At 43.7% G+C, this 17,084-nt stretch overlaps 1 protein-coding gene across 1 annotated transcript; it reads left to right on the top strand.

Moving 5' to 3' along the window:
• The first annotated feature begins 12,319 nt into the window (after positions 1-12,319).
• LOC136467789 (peptidyl-prolyl cis-trans isomerase CYP40-like) lies at positions 12,320-16,957 on the top strand. Its single transcript, XM_066466574.1, has 10 exons — positions 12,320-12,832; positions 14,334-14,834; positions 15,152-15,239; positions 15,315-15,367; positions 15,552-15,656; positions 16,099-16,174; positions 16,262-16,299; positions 16,375-16,455; positions 16,588-16,654; positions 16,829-16,957. The coding sequence occupies exons 1-9, from the start codon at positions 12,590-12,592 to the stop codon at positions 16,597-16,599; spliced, it is 1,197 nt and encodes a 398-aa protein (XP_066322671.1). The 5' UTR covers positions 12,320-12,589; the 3' UTR covers positions 16,600-16,654; positions 16,829-16,957.
• The last annotated feature ends 127 nt before the right edge of the window (positions 16,958-17,084 follow it).

A 17,084-nucleotide genomic window follows, 5' to 3' on the forward strand; every position in this document is an offset into this window, starting at 1 on the left:
CCAACCCAAGTGGTCTCACATCAGAATCTCTTCAGAATCAATTGGAATCGTCAAAACAAGTCAGCATCTAGAATCTATCAGGGTGTTGCAACACTGTCTTTTGGTCCGTTGGACCGTGTATTGTGTTTGGGCCCATTAGGGGGCGCGTCCAGGGTAGGCGATGACCCTAAGACCTTTATAATCATACGCTGCTGCCATCGTTAGGTTTTGGATTTTGCTTAAATTAATCTATGAAGAACAGTTTCATCGTTCATCGGTTTGTGAGACCCCAACTTCGAGAGATAATCATTCATCTGCAATTTGGTTGCGTTCTTTCTTGTTCTTGCTTGTGTTCTTCATTGCACAGGAAGGGATTAGCCTTCTTGGCGAGGTCAACCTAGTCCGTGACTTGGTTGATAACCAGAGGAGTTGTGGCTAAGATTGCAGGGTCGATCTTTCGATCTGAAATCGGATCGGTGTGTCACTCTCCGCCACAACGATAGTTACCACCACCTGATGGAAGATCAGGATCTCCGTCTCCATTAAGTGGTAATTAGAGCTAAGGTATACCATCAGGTTCACTTTTATTCCCTAGTTTGAGTGTTTCGCATTCGTCCCATAGTCCAGTGCCATACTTGTTTTTCCAATCCTAGAACCTTCTACGCCATAGCCTTTGTATATTTCAATTTCAGAGTCCGCCGTGTTGAGTTTGTGTCCTGGTTGAGGTCTTGCTACTGGTTAGGTCATGTTAGAGTCCAGTTCATATGTTTTTCCCCATTGTTTCCATCAAATCTTGGCTGTTGTGACCAATTTTGCACACATTATTCCTGTTTTGTCCTCTAATTCGGAGCCAATTCTTAAAACTGGTCTAGTTTTCGCATACGAACTCCATTTTCGATGTTCCATATATGCAAATCAATCAGAAAAAAATTTGGATCCGTCCATCCCCGACTTTGCGGGGGTTGGAGATTTTTAAATTAGTCAAAAAGTGGTCACAAGATCCTCTTTTCGTGGTCACAAGGTTTTTATCGATTTTGATTCAGTTTTCTAAAAATTCCACAGACCACGTCTTTCACTTGTTTGAGCTCATATTTTCTGTGGTTACTTCTTTTGTGCGCCTAAGTAAAGGAAAAATATCAAAAAAATAAAATAAAAAAGTCAAAATTTCCTAAAAAACAACGACAGCCCAAAAAATAGAAAAAAAGATAGGGGTAAAAGAGGAACAATATTTAGAGGAGCACATAGAGAAGACCAAAGTGAGTTGTGTTAGCGTGTGTTGTCTAGTTCTTTATTTGTGTTGCTATCTCCATCCACCATACTTGTTTTTCTCACACCTATCACCTTGCTATCCACCATACTTTTATCACACACCTAGTACTTGCAACACTTTAGACCAGCAACGAGAACAAATACTTTGGACTATAATTCAGCATTACTTTCTGTTACTAACTTGTGTGTCAGATATACATATTACTCTTTGTTTGTCTTCCAAGCTCCACAAATTTTTTAGATCTGTAAAGACAAAGGGCTTTGCAATCGCAGTACCACTGCCTCACAGGTATCATGAACCAGTCGCCAGTTGTACCGCCCACTGCTTGCGTTGGTAAGAACTTTGTAAGAGCTTAGTAAGGTGCCTCCACTTGCTGTGAAAAGTGACACCACTACAACCACGTAGTCATTTGGTAGGGATAGCTTTCACTGTTTGTTCCTGTTTTTGTGTTTACAATGGCAGGAGGTGAACAGACTGAAGATAACAACCCTAAGGGTTTCAACGAGTGTGTCAGTCAAGAGCAACTACAAGCTATTATAGAGGATGCCCAAAAAAGGATGAATAAGGCCGTTAGAAAGGCCATCACTGATGCACTCATTGAACTCAACATTGGCAACAGCATGAAGAGGTTGGACAAATGAATTTCCACACTAACCGACAAGGTTACTGAGTTGGAAACATTGGTGGCGGTCGACAACAATGACGTCTCCGGCAGCAACACCGATGGTCTCTTGCTAGAAGACATGGTGCATGATGTCGCTAGAAACATGGATCGAGCAGCCATCCGATAAGTAAGATTATGATGACGTCTTCACCGCAACACGACAGGTATGGGTGGTGTCCACCACAATCAAGGTAATAATCACCGTGTACCCAATGATCCTTATTGTAAGATTAAGTTTACAATACCATCTTTTTTGGGTTATTACGATGCTGAGGGATATCTTGATTGGGAGATGATAGTAGAACAAAAGTTTAGTGCCCACCTTGTGCCTGAGCATCATAGAGTTTGTTAAGCTACTAGTGAGTTTAAGGATTTTGCCATTATTTGGTGGAATGGGCTAGCTGCACAGGATGCTTTACCTGGTACATAGGAAGAACTTAAGGTAGCTATGCATGATCATTTTGTTCCTCTTTCTTATCATAGAGATTTGTGTAAGAAATTAATGTATTTAGAACAAGGAGATAAATCTGTACAGGATTACTATGGTGAGCTTCAAAAGGGATTGATGCGCTGTAGTGTTGTGGAGGGAAACGAAGATGTCATTTGTTGTTTTTATTTAGGTTTGAGGCGTGAGATTCAGGACATTGTTGATTATAAAGAATTTAACACTGTCAACCAGTTGTTTCAGTTTGCTATGCTTGCAGAAAAGGAATTATAGGGGCTTGAACAGCAGGGCAAGAGCAAGGTCAGCATCACATACACGCCACGCTCAGCACCATCATCAGGGCTGACCAAGCCAACCACCTTTCGGCCGCCTCCTCCAGCGAGCAAGCGACCAACAGCCTCTGGAGTTTTTGCTACACCCAAGGCACCTCCCGCATGACCTTCAGATTTAGGTAAAAATTCTTTATAGGTGCCTATCAAGAGTTCCTCATCCGTTGCATCGATGGGACACACTTCGGGCATTCAGTGCCACCGCTGCCATGGCATTGGCCATGTGCAGAAGGACTGTCCAAGTCAGCGGGCATATATTGCTACAGAAGATGGTTATATCAGCACCTTTGACATTGAGGATGAAGAAGACCAAGATGCAGATGAGGAGACAGCGAAGTCCTTGGTGATGAGGCCATGGCGGCTTATAGGAGCATCATTGTACAGTGGGTGCTCAGCTCACAAGTCCAGCAACCTGAGAAGCTACAACGCCATAACTTGTTCTAGATTTTATTCGTTATCAGCGACCGTCATGCATGTGTCATTATTGACGGAGGTAGCTGCAACAATTTGGTGAGTTCTGATTTGGTCAAGAAGCTTGGCTTGACCACATGGCCACACCCACGTCCATACCATATTCAGTGGCTAAATAACTCTGGTAAAGCAAAGGTAACACAAACTTACAGAGTTTTACTTTCCATTGGTTCTTATGCTAATTCTGTTGATTGTGATATGGTACCTATGCAAGCTTGTTCACTCTTATTGGGTCATCCTTGGGAACATGATAATGATGCTACACACCATGGTAGAAGTAATAAATACACTTTTGTGCATAGAGGAAAGAAAATTACTTTGGTACCTTTGACCCCTGCTCAAATTGTACAAGCTGATAGAGAACGCGCTGTTAGTTTGAATGATGTCCAATCTAAAAATCAGCAAGTTGCTTTGCTAAAATTTCTGATGATGATATTTGATATGCTTTGGTATGCAAACGAGCTATGTTTTCACTTAATGATATTGTTAGCTCGGTGCCTCCTGCTGTCACTAACCTTTTGTAGGAGTATGAGAACATTTTCTAGCTGAAATACCCCCAGGGCTGCCACCTATGAGAGGGATAGAGCATTAAATTGATTTGATTCTAGGAGCAACCTTGCCCAACCGTGCTGCTTATCGAACCAATCCTGAGGAGACTAAGGAAATTCAGCGACAAGTCCAAGACCTTTTGGACCACGGGTATGTACGTGAAAGCCTTAGTCCTTCTGCCGTTCTTGTACTTTTGGTTCCTAAGAAAGATGGAAGTTGGCATATGTGTGTTGATTGTAGAGCCATCAATAATATTACTATTTGGTATCGTTATCCTATTCCTAGGCTAGACGACATGCTTGATGAGTTGTGTGGTTCTATAATTTTCACTAAGATTGACTTGTGAAGTGACTACCACCAAATTAGAATGAAACTTGGAGATGAATGAAAAACCACGTTTAAAACCAAATTCGGGTTGTATGAGTGGTTAGTAATGCCTTTTGGTTTGACAAATGCACCTAGCACTTTCATGCGCTTAATGAATGAGGTTTTAAGAGCTTTTATTGGACATTTTGTGGTAGTTCACTTTGATGATATATTGATTTACAACAAGTCTTTTAATAAACATAAGGATCACTTACGTGCTGTTTTTAATGCTTTACATGATGCACGTCTATTTGGCAACCTTGAGAAGTGCATCTTTTGCATGGATCAAGTTTCTTTTATTGGCTATGTTGTAACTCCATAGGAAATTGAGGTGGACGAGATGAAAATTGAAGCCATTAAGGGCTGGCCAGTTCCCCAAACTGTCACATAGGTGAGGAGTTTTCTTGGTCTTGCAGGATTCTACCGTCGCTTCGTCAAAGATTTCAGCACCATTGCTGCCCCATTGCATGAGTTGATGAAGAAAGGGGTGGTGTTTTATTGGGGAGAGGCACAAGAGGAGTCCTTTGACACTTTGAAGGACAAGCTCACACACGCACCATTGCTGCAACTTCCAAATTTTGGTAAGACTTTCGAGCTAGAATGTGATGCTAGTGGAGTTGGCATTGGTGGTGTTTTGATGCAAGATGGTAAACCTGTTGCTTACTTTAGTGAAAAATTACATGGTCCTGTTCTTAATTATTCCACGTATGATAAAGAAATATATGCACTTGTTCGTTCTTTAGAGACGTGGCGTTATTATTTATGGCCTAAAGAATTTGTTATTCATTCTGATCATGAATCGCTTAAGTATCTTCGCTCTCAAAATAATCGAAATCGTAGGCATGCTAAATGGATTGAATTTATTGAATCTTTTCCTTATATTATCAAACATAAGAAAGGGAAGGATAATGTGATTGCTGATGCTTTGTCTAGAAGATATACATTGCTGTCCCAACTTGATTGTCAGATTTTTGGTCTTTAATTAATAAAAGAACAATATGCGCTTGATCCTGATTTTAAGGATGTGTTGCTTAATTGTAGAGAGGGACGTACATGGAATAAGTTTATGATCAATGATGGGTTTTTGTTTAGAGCTAACCGCCTATGCATTCCAGTTGGTTCCGTTTGTCTTTTGTTGTTGCAGGAGGCACATGGAGGCGGATTGATGGGATATTTTGGTGCCAAGAAGATGGAGGAGGTGTTGTCCACATACTTCTTTTGGCCTAGGATGAGGCATGATGTAGAGCGGTACGTGGCTCGGTGCACCACATGTCAAAAAGCTAAGTCACGGTTGAACCCACATGGTTTGTATATGCCTCTTCCTGTTCCTTCTACTCCTTGGGCTGATATATCTATGGACTTTGTATTGGATTTGCCAAGGACTAAGAGGGGGAGGGATAGTATTTTTGTGGTGGTTGATCATTTTTCTAAGATGGCACATTTTATTCCTTGTCATAAGAGCAACGATGCTATTCATATTGCTGACCTTTTCTTTCAAGAAATCATTTGCTTGCATGGTATGCCTTCTACTATTGTTTTAGATCGCGATGCAAAATTCTTGAGTCATTTTTGGCGCACGTTGTGGAATAAATTGGGGACCAAGCTGCTGTTTTCTATAACATGTCATCCCCAAACTGATGGACAAACTGAGGTTATGAATAGAACATTATCTACCATGTTGAGAGTAATTTTGAAGCATAATTTGAAGATGTGGGAAGAGTGTTTGCCGTATGTGGAGTTTGCATATAACAGGGTGGAACATTCAACCACCAAGGTAAGTCCTTTTCAGGTAGTGTATGGTTTTAACCCCCGTGCTCCTATTGATCTTTTACCTTTACCTACCACTGAGAGAATACATAGTGATGCTAGAGAGCGTGCTGATTTTATTCGTAAGTTGCATGAAACAACTAGAGTAAATATTGAAAGAATGAATGAAAAGTATAGAATAGCTGGTAGTAAAGATAGAAAAGAGATTAAACTTGAACCGGGTGATTTGGTTTGGTTACATTTAAGAAAAGATAGATTTTCTAAGCTGCATAAGTCTAAATTAATGCCAAGAGTAGCTGGTCCTTATAAGATTATTGAGAAAATAAATGATAATGCATACAAACTTGGGTTGCCACCTAAGTTCGGGGTTAGTCCCACATTTAACATTGCAGATTTAAAACCTTATTTGGAAGAAGAAGATGAGCTTGAGTCAAGGATGACTATAATTCAAGAGGGGGAGGATGAGGAGGACATCACTCCTTTGGATGTACCAGCTGATTCTCCAACCGTCATGCAAGGTCCAATGACCCGGGCTCGAATACGTCAACTCAATTTAGAGGTGAGCTTGTTCTTAAGCGATCCTTTTCATACTTTTGAGAATAGACTACTACCTAATGATGTTAGCTTGCTTAGGAACATTGGAGAGGGTCAAGAGAGACTAAGAGGATGTGGAGGAGGTGATGATGACCAGCAAGGACATCCAACATGAACCGGAGGCCTAGTCCAACATGATTTCGAGTCTGCCTCAGCCTCTAGGATTAGTCTGTCTTAAACTGGTCACCCAGGATGCATCTGGACTCTGTTTTCAACGATCCATATATGAATGGAAAGCTTATTTGATAAGGAAGCCAACCCAAGTTGTCTCATGTCAAAAGCTCTTCAGAATAAATAGGAATCGTTGAAACAAGTTAGCGTCCAAAATCTATCAGGGTGCTGCGACACTGTCTTTTGGTCCGTTGGACCGTGTATCATGTTTGGGCCCATTAGGGGCACGTTCAGGGTAGGCGACGACCCTAAGACCTTTATAATCATATGCCACCACCGTCGTTAGGTTTTGGGTTTTGCTTAGATTAATCTGTGAAGAATAGTTTTGTCGTTCATCGGTTTGTGAGACCCCAACTTTGAGAGATAATCATTCATCTGCAATTTGGTTACGTTCTTTCTTGTTCTTGCTTGTGTTCTTCGTTGCATAGGTAGGGATTAGCCTTCTTGGCGAGGTCAACTAGGTCCGTGACTTGGTTGATAACTAGAGGAGTTGTGGTGCTAAGATTGCAGGGTCGATCTTTCGATCTGAAGCCGGATCGATGTGTCACTCTCCGCCACAACGATAGTTACCACCACCTGACGGAAGATCGAGATCCCCGTCTCCATTAGCCTGCCCGACGAAACATCACCTAGCTAACGGGATGTGGCTTGGGCGGGGCCCACCACTACCACAACACGGGCATAGGAAATGAGGCACAACCACACACAAATGACCCTCCACCTTCCTAGGCAGGGTTTAGAGGGGCCCATCGATGGAATCTGCATCAAAGAGAGGCCAACGCGTCACCCGAGTCGATCAGACGGCTGCCAAGAGACAGGTAAGGAGCAGTGGGATGCCCCATGTGGGTTATGTTGACTCCATCACAAATGATGGACCCAGATTCCACTCGGACATATCCTATAGAAGCTCCTCAAACCTATCACTCCAGCCATCGAGGTAACTTTATCGACCCCTAGTTTTACTTTTCTAGTGCATGAGCATACATTCATCCATTCTCATGCATGCATTCATACATTCAATCATATATTCATCCCATACATCTAAACATTGCATATGCGATTGATGCATCACAACGCTTCACGTCGCGTCACGCAGCGGGAGTCATCTCATTTGATATGAGTGGCGACCAACTGAGGTTCGAAGGCCAGCCCGCGAAGGGCTCGAGGCTGTCTCATGTCAAACAGAGCCAGGGAAGAAAACACAGATGAGCCCTAGCGGCCCTCGCTCGACCAGCTCAAGAGTGGACAGGGTTATCTCAACATTCTCATTCGATCCTGGCCTTGAACCGTTCCCATGGAATCTCCATCGAGGGCAGGCCATCGGGCCACTTGAGTCGCTCTCTGGAATGACTTGGGCATTTGCTGGGAGGCGGGTTAAGGAGAAGTGGAGTGCCACATGAGGGCTATATCGACCCCATCATGAACGACGTATCCAGATTCCACTCGGACATACCCTTTAGAAAGCTCACCGAAGCTTGTCACTCGAGCCATCAAGGCAAATGGCGTCAGCTCAACCCCTCTAGTTGTGGAAACCATGGATAGGGTGACGTAACAAATCATGCGACCGACCCTGACCGACCCCTAGTGGCTCGAGGGCTTGAGCCGCCAGGTCCTGACTCAGGAACCCGACCGACCGCAAAGGTTGTTGTCGGAATGGGCACAGGCAAACACCTCGACCAAAAGAGACACAAGAGTCCATAGCCCCCAAAAGAGTACCAAGGTGCTCAGCCTTCGATCGACTCCCCAATCGACCGTAGCTCAGGGGCTACACCTACCGGGTGCATTCACGCGCACTTGGCAGAAAATAGATTACCAGCGAGTCTCCTCCTCAGGGGCTGGGTGCCAATATCAATCCAGCGCACCTTCACGGCCATTGCCAGTCCTCCCCGTGGAGTTTGGGCGCCCGTATCCACTCAGCCCACCTCCATGGCACAATGGGCACAGGAATTACAAAGAAAATATAAGCTTTCATTAAGCTAAAGACACGAGCCCATGCTTTTACAATAACACGCAAAGCGTGTGTGAATAGCCCTGGGACTACTCCGCACCTTGGGGCATGAAGCGAAACAAGGGAGCCAAGATCCTTATTCTACCACTACAATGCTCTCCTCCCTCTCTCCGTTCTATGATCCAGAATCCAGGATAGGGGCCCGTTCAAGACGTACGATGCTCTCTCCTTATGAGAGATCTTCTAGCATCGTACTCCCGTGCGCCCTCAAAAGCAGCAACTCAACAGCTCCTTCATAGCTTCACAGAAGCCCTAAAGGGGCTCGAGGGCTCCTGTCGGGTTCATAAACCTGAGGTCCCTAATGGACCCGCTTCTCTATAAAACTCAGCCCAACAGGCGACGCAGCGACAGCACGTGCCTGGGCCATCCTAGATACACACTGATAGGTCAAGACCACGATTCAATCCTCGACCGGCACCTCAGATCAGGAGATCTGATCGGAGGTGCGACCGGAAGGGCTGACCGTGGTGGGACCGTAGTCCGACTTCGACCCCCTTCTCCGACCGAGAATCCGACAAGACCTCTGCTCGCTGCTCTTTCTCGATCGACATGGTTGGGAACGACTAGGAACGATCGACCAGGGACGCCCGCTCGGTATGAGCCTACGGAGCAGGCGGAGCAGATAAGGTACGGCGCTCAAGTCAACCGTAATACCGAAGACCATACCCTGCCATGCCCTGCGCACCTATAGGATGGAGCGGTCGGGGCATGTCAGGCGAACACGGTAGAACCTGCCAAGTGCATCAGAGCAAAAATAGTATTATGGGCATCGTCGTTTGCGATACCATTCGAACACGATAGAGCCTGCCAGACGCGTATGAGCATAAACAGTATTATGGGCACCGTCGTTTGCCGTACCAGACGAACACTATGCAGCCTGCCAAATACAACAGATCATGAACAATAAGGTGGACGGTGACGACCCTCCCATAACTTATGGCGTGGGCAACAAGACTAGGCAGCGCCCGTATGCACTATCTTTTTCTCTCTGACTTGTAAGGCCATCCCCTTCAACTATAAAAGGGGATGTGCTCTCTCCTACCAAAAGGGGATTGAAGACTCAAAGACTGAACGACTCGAGGACTCGACAACTCAACTCCTCTAGAGCCCGATAGCTACACAGTCTACACGCTCTCCACAGCTGATAACCTCGGACATACAGAGCATACGCTCTGATATTTAGCACATATTTGAGCATCCGTCACTCTCGGCCACTCGGTTCAGAGTCCGACCGGACCTCTAACACCCCCTTCTCATTCTTCACCCGTTTGTAACCCCACAGCAAACTTTGAGCACCTAAAATCAGGAATAAAGTCACTGACCGACTGAAACTAGACGTCAGGCATGTTGTCTAAACTAGTATAAATTCTGTGTCATTGAATGCTAGGCCACATCTAATCACAGCGTACTACAAAACTACAAATATTTACTTGTTGGCCATATTTTGCACCGACAGTATTATAGATATATAAGGACAAGTAATCGTTAGACATCCTGAATAGATTCAAAATGGGGATCCCACAAAATTGGAGGAAAACACCTCTCCTGTTTTTGTAAATATGAAAATAGAATCCTGCAAATACAAAAACATGCAGAAAAAAATAGAAAACGGGTCAGATCAGGACGGGATTTTTCCCGTCCATTTTCATCCCTCGCGTGATGATGCTTGTCTTGTGCCTTTCTCGGCCCATCGCCTCCAAGATCATGGAAGGTTATGGCCGATTACCATTTTACATCGAATTGATGCAGAAAACATCCTTTAGACCCAGCGGCGGAGCCTAACATAAAACAAAAGGAGGGGCAAAACATAACAAACGTGTTTGGATAATCGGCATGTTCGCTTGTTGGTTTCAGCCAGGGCTTATCAGCCAGCCAACAGTGTTTTTCTCTCACAACAAACCAGCACCAGTCAGGCTTATTAGCCCAAAAACCAACCAGCGAACAGGCTCGATGGATGTACTGATGCCTGAGCTTGGTGCTAAATAAGCTAACTATAGCCTAGCTTTAGAAACCTATTCAGAGTACGGGGGTAGCAGCCCAGCTTCGCCTCCAGTGTTTAGACCTCCCTCGACCTCAAGATAGTCTGGTTTTTCTCTCTTATTTATAATCGAATTTTTAACATCGCATAACTTTTGAAACAATTTGTTTATACACTATTGTCTCACGCAGTGCCACGTCACCAAAAGGAGGTAAATTGGAACTATCTGAGTCATCTAAGGATTTATTTTAGTATTTATTTTATACTAGTATCTGTTATGATTACCTTAGTATGTATACTAGTGTCACCTGATCATGTTAGTGTCACTTGATTCTATCTATAACCATGTGAGTGTAGAAAACATATTGTTGTCGTCAAAGTGTGGATGACATGACATAGACCACAAACATCAACAGTATAAAAACAAATTTTAGAAGAAAAAACAAAAAGATAATATATAGCAAGGGTATCAGCTAATAAGAGTAGTCCATGTCACTTAGGATATGTTTGGATGAGCTAGAGCTAGTAACTAGCTAGGCTAAACATTAGCTTAAATTAGCTGACTTAGCAAAAAAAAATTTAGCCCATCTATTAGCCTTATTATTTGGATACACTATATTAGCTAATTAGTAATTATCTCTTGTACCCAAACCTGCCTTTAGCCTAATCTGGTTTAATATTTTTCTAAGCTAAAACAAATTTCAAGATTTTTCTAAGATTAAACAAGATTAAGGATTTTTAATTATCCATTCTATCCTCTTACACCTAATGTGATCTTATATCACACAAAACCGTCTAGGATGTAAAAATAAATAGTTTTCAAAATCGTGTGAGATTAAAAACCTATTTTAGTAAATGACACAGTTATCCCATGACCGGTCACGCTCCCATGCAAGCGCGCGACCCCACCCGCTCACCACCGCCTCCCACCACTGCCCGCCGCAGCCAGTGACATGACGCCTTGCCGCACCGCCTGCCGTCTGCCTCCGCCTGTCAATCCCGTCGTCCGCTAATTTGTCGTCTCGATCAATCGGTCATCGACGAGCCTCCCCCGTCCCTACCACATCCAAACCGATGCCTCCACCACCACAGCTACCGGTGCTCCGCTGCCTCGCCGCCCCGCCCAGTGCCCACCCAACGCCGGACCAGCCTGTTGTCAGGGATCTAGAGTCCGAAGGAGGCAACAAACCCTAACCTGCCTACGGTGGAGGTGTCGCCGGCTCATCTTTGCACAGTCACACAAGTCCGCCACCGTTGTGTAGTAGAGTTTATGTTTAATAAATGAAAGTGAAAATCGTACTGTCGTGAAAGTTTTTTTTTTTGCAAAGGTACTGTCGTGGAAGTTGTGGAGGTTAAAAGTATTTTTCAAGACATGGGCTCAAAACATATGAGCGCGTGTTTAGTTGGCTGGATTTTGAAATCTGAGCTACTGTAGTACTTTCGTTTTTATTTGGTAATTAGTATTTAATTATGGACTAATTAGGTTCAAAACGTTCGTCTCGCAATTTCTAACCAAACTGTGCAATTAGTTTTTTTCCGTCTACATTTAATGTTCTATACACATATCGCAAGATTCGATGTGATGGGTACTGTAGCATTTTTTGAGAAATTTTTTTAGAACTAAACAAGGGCTGATTTTCTGTTATTAAAAAAAACGTGGTCGTCTAGGCCCAACAGAATCGGCCCCAACCGCCCCAGCACGGCGGCAGCAACAAACTGACGCCCACACCTCACGAGGCGGAGGCCCCCTGCGGCCCTGCCCCGCCTGTTGTCCTGTCCTGTCCTGTCCGGTCCTCCCAGTCCTCCGTCCCTCCTCCCCTCCCTCCTTTTTTGAACTGACCACGCCGCCCGACGCTGCTCTGCGAGCCTGCAAAGCTGCAACAGTGTTGCAGCAACACACCGTCGCCTCGCTTTTCTTCGCTCACGCCGCCGCCACCGTCGCGCGCCTTGACAAGTCCGGCGCTAGGTCTTGCTCCCTCCTCCCAGCTTGTCGTGGCAATGGATGACGGCGGCGAGGGCTCCGCGGCTGTGGCTGCGGCTGCTGAGGCGGCGGCCGCGGAGGAGGTGGTGGCGAGGAACCCTAGGTGCTTCCTCGACGTGAGCATCGGCGGGGAGCTGGAGGGGCGGATCGTGGTGGAGCTCTACGCCTCCGTGGCGCCGCGCACGGCGGAGAATTTCCGCGCGCTCTGCACCGGCGAGAAGGGCGTCGGCCCCGAAACCGGCGTGAAGCTCCACTACAAGGTCCGCTCCGGTTGGCTCCCGTGTGCATTTTTTTTTCGTGTTTTCGGCTGCAGGGGGGTGGGGTTTGATGTGGTGCGGTTGCCTGTCGGGGTTTAGTGCGGCAGTGTAGGCATTTCGATATGGGAGTCGTGTGATTTTGTTGGTCGAATTGGGGTTCGTCCTCTCTATTAGTGCGATTCGAAGATTAGCAACTAGGTTTTGGAATTTTGGTTGGTACAAATAGAGAGGTTTGCTCGAGATCAATTTGGTTCTCAATTCTGTAACCACCGAGTTCCTAACGTTCGCTCGGTCGAATTTTAGCTGTAAACTTCGTCAGGTGTGACTCATGAATCAGTACAATGATATCGCGCCGACTGTTGCAGCTGTCAGCTTCTGGTGCGCTTTTTACTGTCAGTAAAAGCCCCCCCTGGCTCTCGGAGCCTGGTCTGATGTACTAAATAAATGCAACTTCATCGGTGCAGATGTACTGTTATCGCAGCTTATCCAACGCGGTTTTGCCGATCTAAGTTTTTGATGTGCCAGTGACGTGCGATTATAGTTTTAGTTTGTAGATTTTGTTTTACTTCATTCAGTGCTCTCTTTCCAAGGCCTTTTGCTTTGATTCGACGGACTCGTTTTTTGGGGGTCTTTATTAGGACTGTTTGGTTGTAATGTTGTTTGCTTTTGTTTTTTGTAAAATCTAAATTGCTGTGCTGCTTTGCAATTAGTTTTGATGTAGTACTGCCTATTAGTGGTGCTACTAGTGCTGGTACAGGTAAACATGGCCCTACCTCCATTTTGGACCTCACCACACTTCACATGCATTTGTCCTTCCAATAGTTGCATTCTTTCTAGTAGTCTGAAGTACTTGATGAAAGCCCACACATACGGCTATCAAATTTCATATATTTTTCTGTGGCTAACACTTTGTGTGGACGGTGTTTTGTTAGCAGTGTGTGGTGTGATATGGCCTTCTTGGTTTGAGATGGTTAACATTTTGAGTGAGGTTTGTCAATTGTCACTTTAAAAGCTGAGATTCTTCAAAATCTTGTGTTGGAATGATGATGCGTGAGCATTACTCAAATACATAATTGACACAGTAGTGACTACACTTTCCACTCTGCTGTTTGCAAGTACATGTATCCAGTTGTGCAATTATCTTAGTGGGACTTCCATGCTTTGTACTTTGTAATGGTGGGGACTCGGACATATTGTGGGAGTTGCTTTACCATTTCTCCATAAGAGCTTGGTGGTGTCTATGATGTTAGTTGGATGTAGTTAGCAGAAGTGCATAATCATTGCCTTCAGACTTAATAAATCATTATCCATTCCTTTGCTGAAAGAAAGATGATGGTAAGCCTTTGTTATATAGACCAGAATTGGTCTGTTCTTTCTTGACAACTAATTCCACTTTTGTCCTCTGCCAATTGATGTCTGTTTTTCTGCCTAGATTTTTAACCTCCAAGATTTTTTCCCCCTGACAACCTTAAATGCTTCTTGGGACCAAAAATGTTACTTTCAGGGATCATGTTTTCATCGCATAGTCAAGGGTTTTATGGTGCAAGGCGGAGATATAACTGTTGGTGATGGAACTGGGGGCCAGTCGATATATGGATTGAATTTTGAGGATGAGAATTTTATCTTGAAGCATGAGAGAAAAGGGATGCTATCAATGGCAAATGCTGGCCCCAACACAAATGGGTCTCAGTTTTTCATCACTACCACCCGAACACCTCACCTGGATGGGAATCATGTTGTTTTTGGAAGGGCTATAAAAGGAATGGGGGTGGTTCGTGCAATGGAGCATATTTCTGTTGATGAAGCTGATCGTCCAACTGACGATATTGTTATTGTTGATTGTGGAGAACTTCCAGAAGGTGCCAATGATGGAGTTGTAAATTTTTTCAAGGATGGTGACATGTATCCTGATTGGCCGATTGATCTCGATGAAAAGCCTGCAGAAATTTCTTGGTGGATGGATGCTGTGGAGTCTGCAAAGGCTTTTGGAAATGAAAGCTTCAAGGTTCCTTTTCTTTTCTTGACTGCATCTTATGTCATGTACTCTTTTTAAGTCTATGCATGATTTCAACTGTGGCAGACTGTCACTATTAGGCTATTCAGGTTAGTAGCAAACTAGAAGCCATGCAGTTAGCTAATGAACTTCATGTCAATTTCAAAACACAGCATTTTGTGAACACATTAGTGAACTCCACTTGATAAGTTAGCTACTTTGAAAACCCAGCTACAGTCTGCATATCTTGCGTTTTGATTTTAGCCAAATTGTTTGCTAAACCTAAATGCATTTTGGATGTTGCAACTTTTGCTACTGCCTCTATACAGAAACAGGATTACAAGACAGCGCTCAGAAAATACAGGAAATCCATGCGGTACTTAGATCTTTGCTGGGAGAAAGAAGACATTGATGAAGGTAGTTTTCCCTTTTTCTCATCACTGCTCAGTTTGCACATTTTTCTTTTAGTCCTGACAGTCTATTTATGCTCAGAGAGGAGCACCGCTCTGCGAAAAACAAAGTCAGTTATATTCACAAATAGCTGTGTAAGTTCCGTTTCAGCCTCTTGTTCGTGCACAAATTTCTGATTCTATAGTATAACTTTTTGCAAGGTTCTATTTTCTGCATTATTAGTGTTTCCTCAACTGTACCTACAGTTGAGCTGTCCGTTAGATGTGCAAACATTACTATGTCTTGCTAGTATATTGAAGCCAGTTATAACTTCTTCAGGCTTGCAAACTGAAGTTGGGAGATTACGAGGGTGCTTTGTTAGATGCTGATTTTGCACTGCGTGAAAAGGAGGACAATGCGAAAGCTTTTTTCCGACAAGGACAGGTTAATGTCTGTCTTTGGTATTGAATTGTGGACATTTTTAAACTTGAAACATCATATCACAAATAACCTTTCACAAATAACCTTATGTGTCCTGTATGTGCAATAAGCCTGGTTTGACCAAAAACTGTGACTAAATGAAGCATTACTTTTCCCATGATTTTTTCTCTATATGTATATGTATTTGGAGAGTTTTTCTTACATAATGATGTATGCGGAGAATATTAACTGACTTATTTGCATGTGCTCTTTTCGATGGAATGTCTACTTATACGTCACATTCCTGCCACACTATCGTAGTTTTGTAAGTACAATTCTTGCCATTACTGATACCGTATTATGTCCTTGTTGTCTTGGCATTGGTAGGACTGACTTTTAGTGTCTTCATAGTCAATTCAAACCTCCTTTCAGACACGTCAGGTTTCACATTGTACCACATTTGCAGGTACGCATGGCACTCAACCATATTGATGCAGCAGTTGAGAGCTTCAAGCAAGCACTGGAGTTAGAGCCAAATGATGGTTTGTGTATCACCCTATCTTCTTCACTTGTTATTAATCTTTTGTTCACAACTGAAACCACTGGATTTTGTTTGTGATATCCTCCAGGAGGAATTAAGCGAGAGCTTGCTGCTGCAAAAAAGAAGGTTGGTTTGTTACTTCCGTGAATCTTAGGACTAAGATACCATCTTTTTCTAGATTTTCACTGGCAATTCTGTCAGATTTCTGACAGGCGAGATCGGGAGAAGAAGGCGTTTTCAAAGTTGTTCCAACCTTCAGGAGGATCAGAGAAGGGTGACAAAGTACTTTTCTACTACCACATTCTGTTATTTTCCTTATAAAAGTGTTAGTCTGGATCTTTGTATATGACACGAGTCATTGCCTGCTAATATTGTTGAGCAGAAGTGTTGATGATTTGTTTTGTTCTCTTGTAGGAGAATAGCTGATCCTGCAAGTTTAACTTTTCATAGTTATTCTCTTGTCGCAAGTCAAAGTTTTTAGGTAAAGTAACCAGATCTTGCTTTACAGCCTACAGCCAATATATCCTTTGGTTTTTTTGAACGTGCTTTTTTTAGATAATGAAAAGTTCTGAATGTGTTTTTTTTATTGTTTCAAAAAAAAGTTTTGAACGTGTTTTTGCTTGCACATTCTGAGTTCATGTTTTATGTTCTTCAGGTAACAGAAGGGAGTTTGCACGACCGGAAATACCCTCATTAGATGACCGAAGTAGTTGGGGGTGACACCACACACCAGAGCCTTTTTGTTTGCAGCATGGAAGGAACCATGGATCCATGACTCACAACGTTTCGTAGAAATGTATTGCCTGGCAATCGGCATTGACTGAGCATTCGGATTCTCAGACACGTATATTGCCAGGCGTTGACTTAACAGTCAGATTCGCAGACGCGTTTGCTGACGACGGTTTTGGTCT

This window comes from Miscanthus floridulus, chromosome 7 (assembly GCF_019320115.1).
Source record: "Miscanthus floridulus cultivar M001 chromosome 7, ASM1932011v1, whole genome shotgun sequence".
Classification (NCBI taxonomy): Eukaryota; Viridiplantae; Streptophyta; class Magnoliopsida; order Poales; family Poaceae; genus Miscanthus; species Miscanthus floridulus.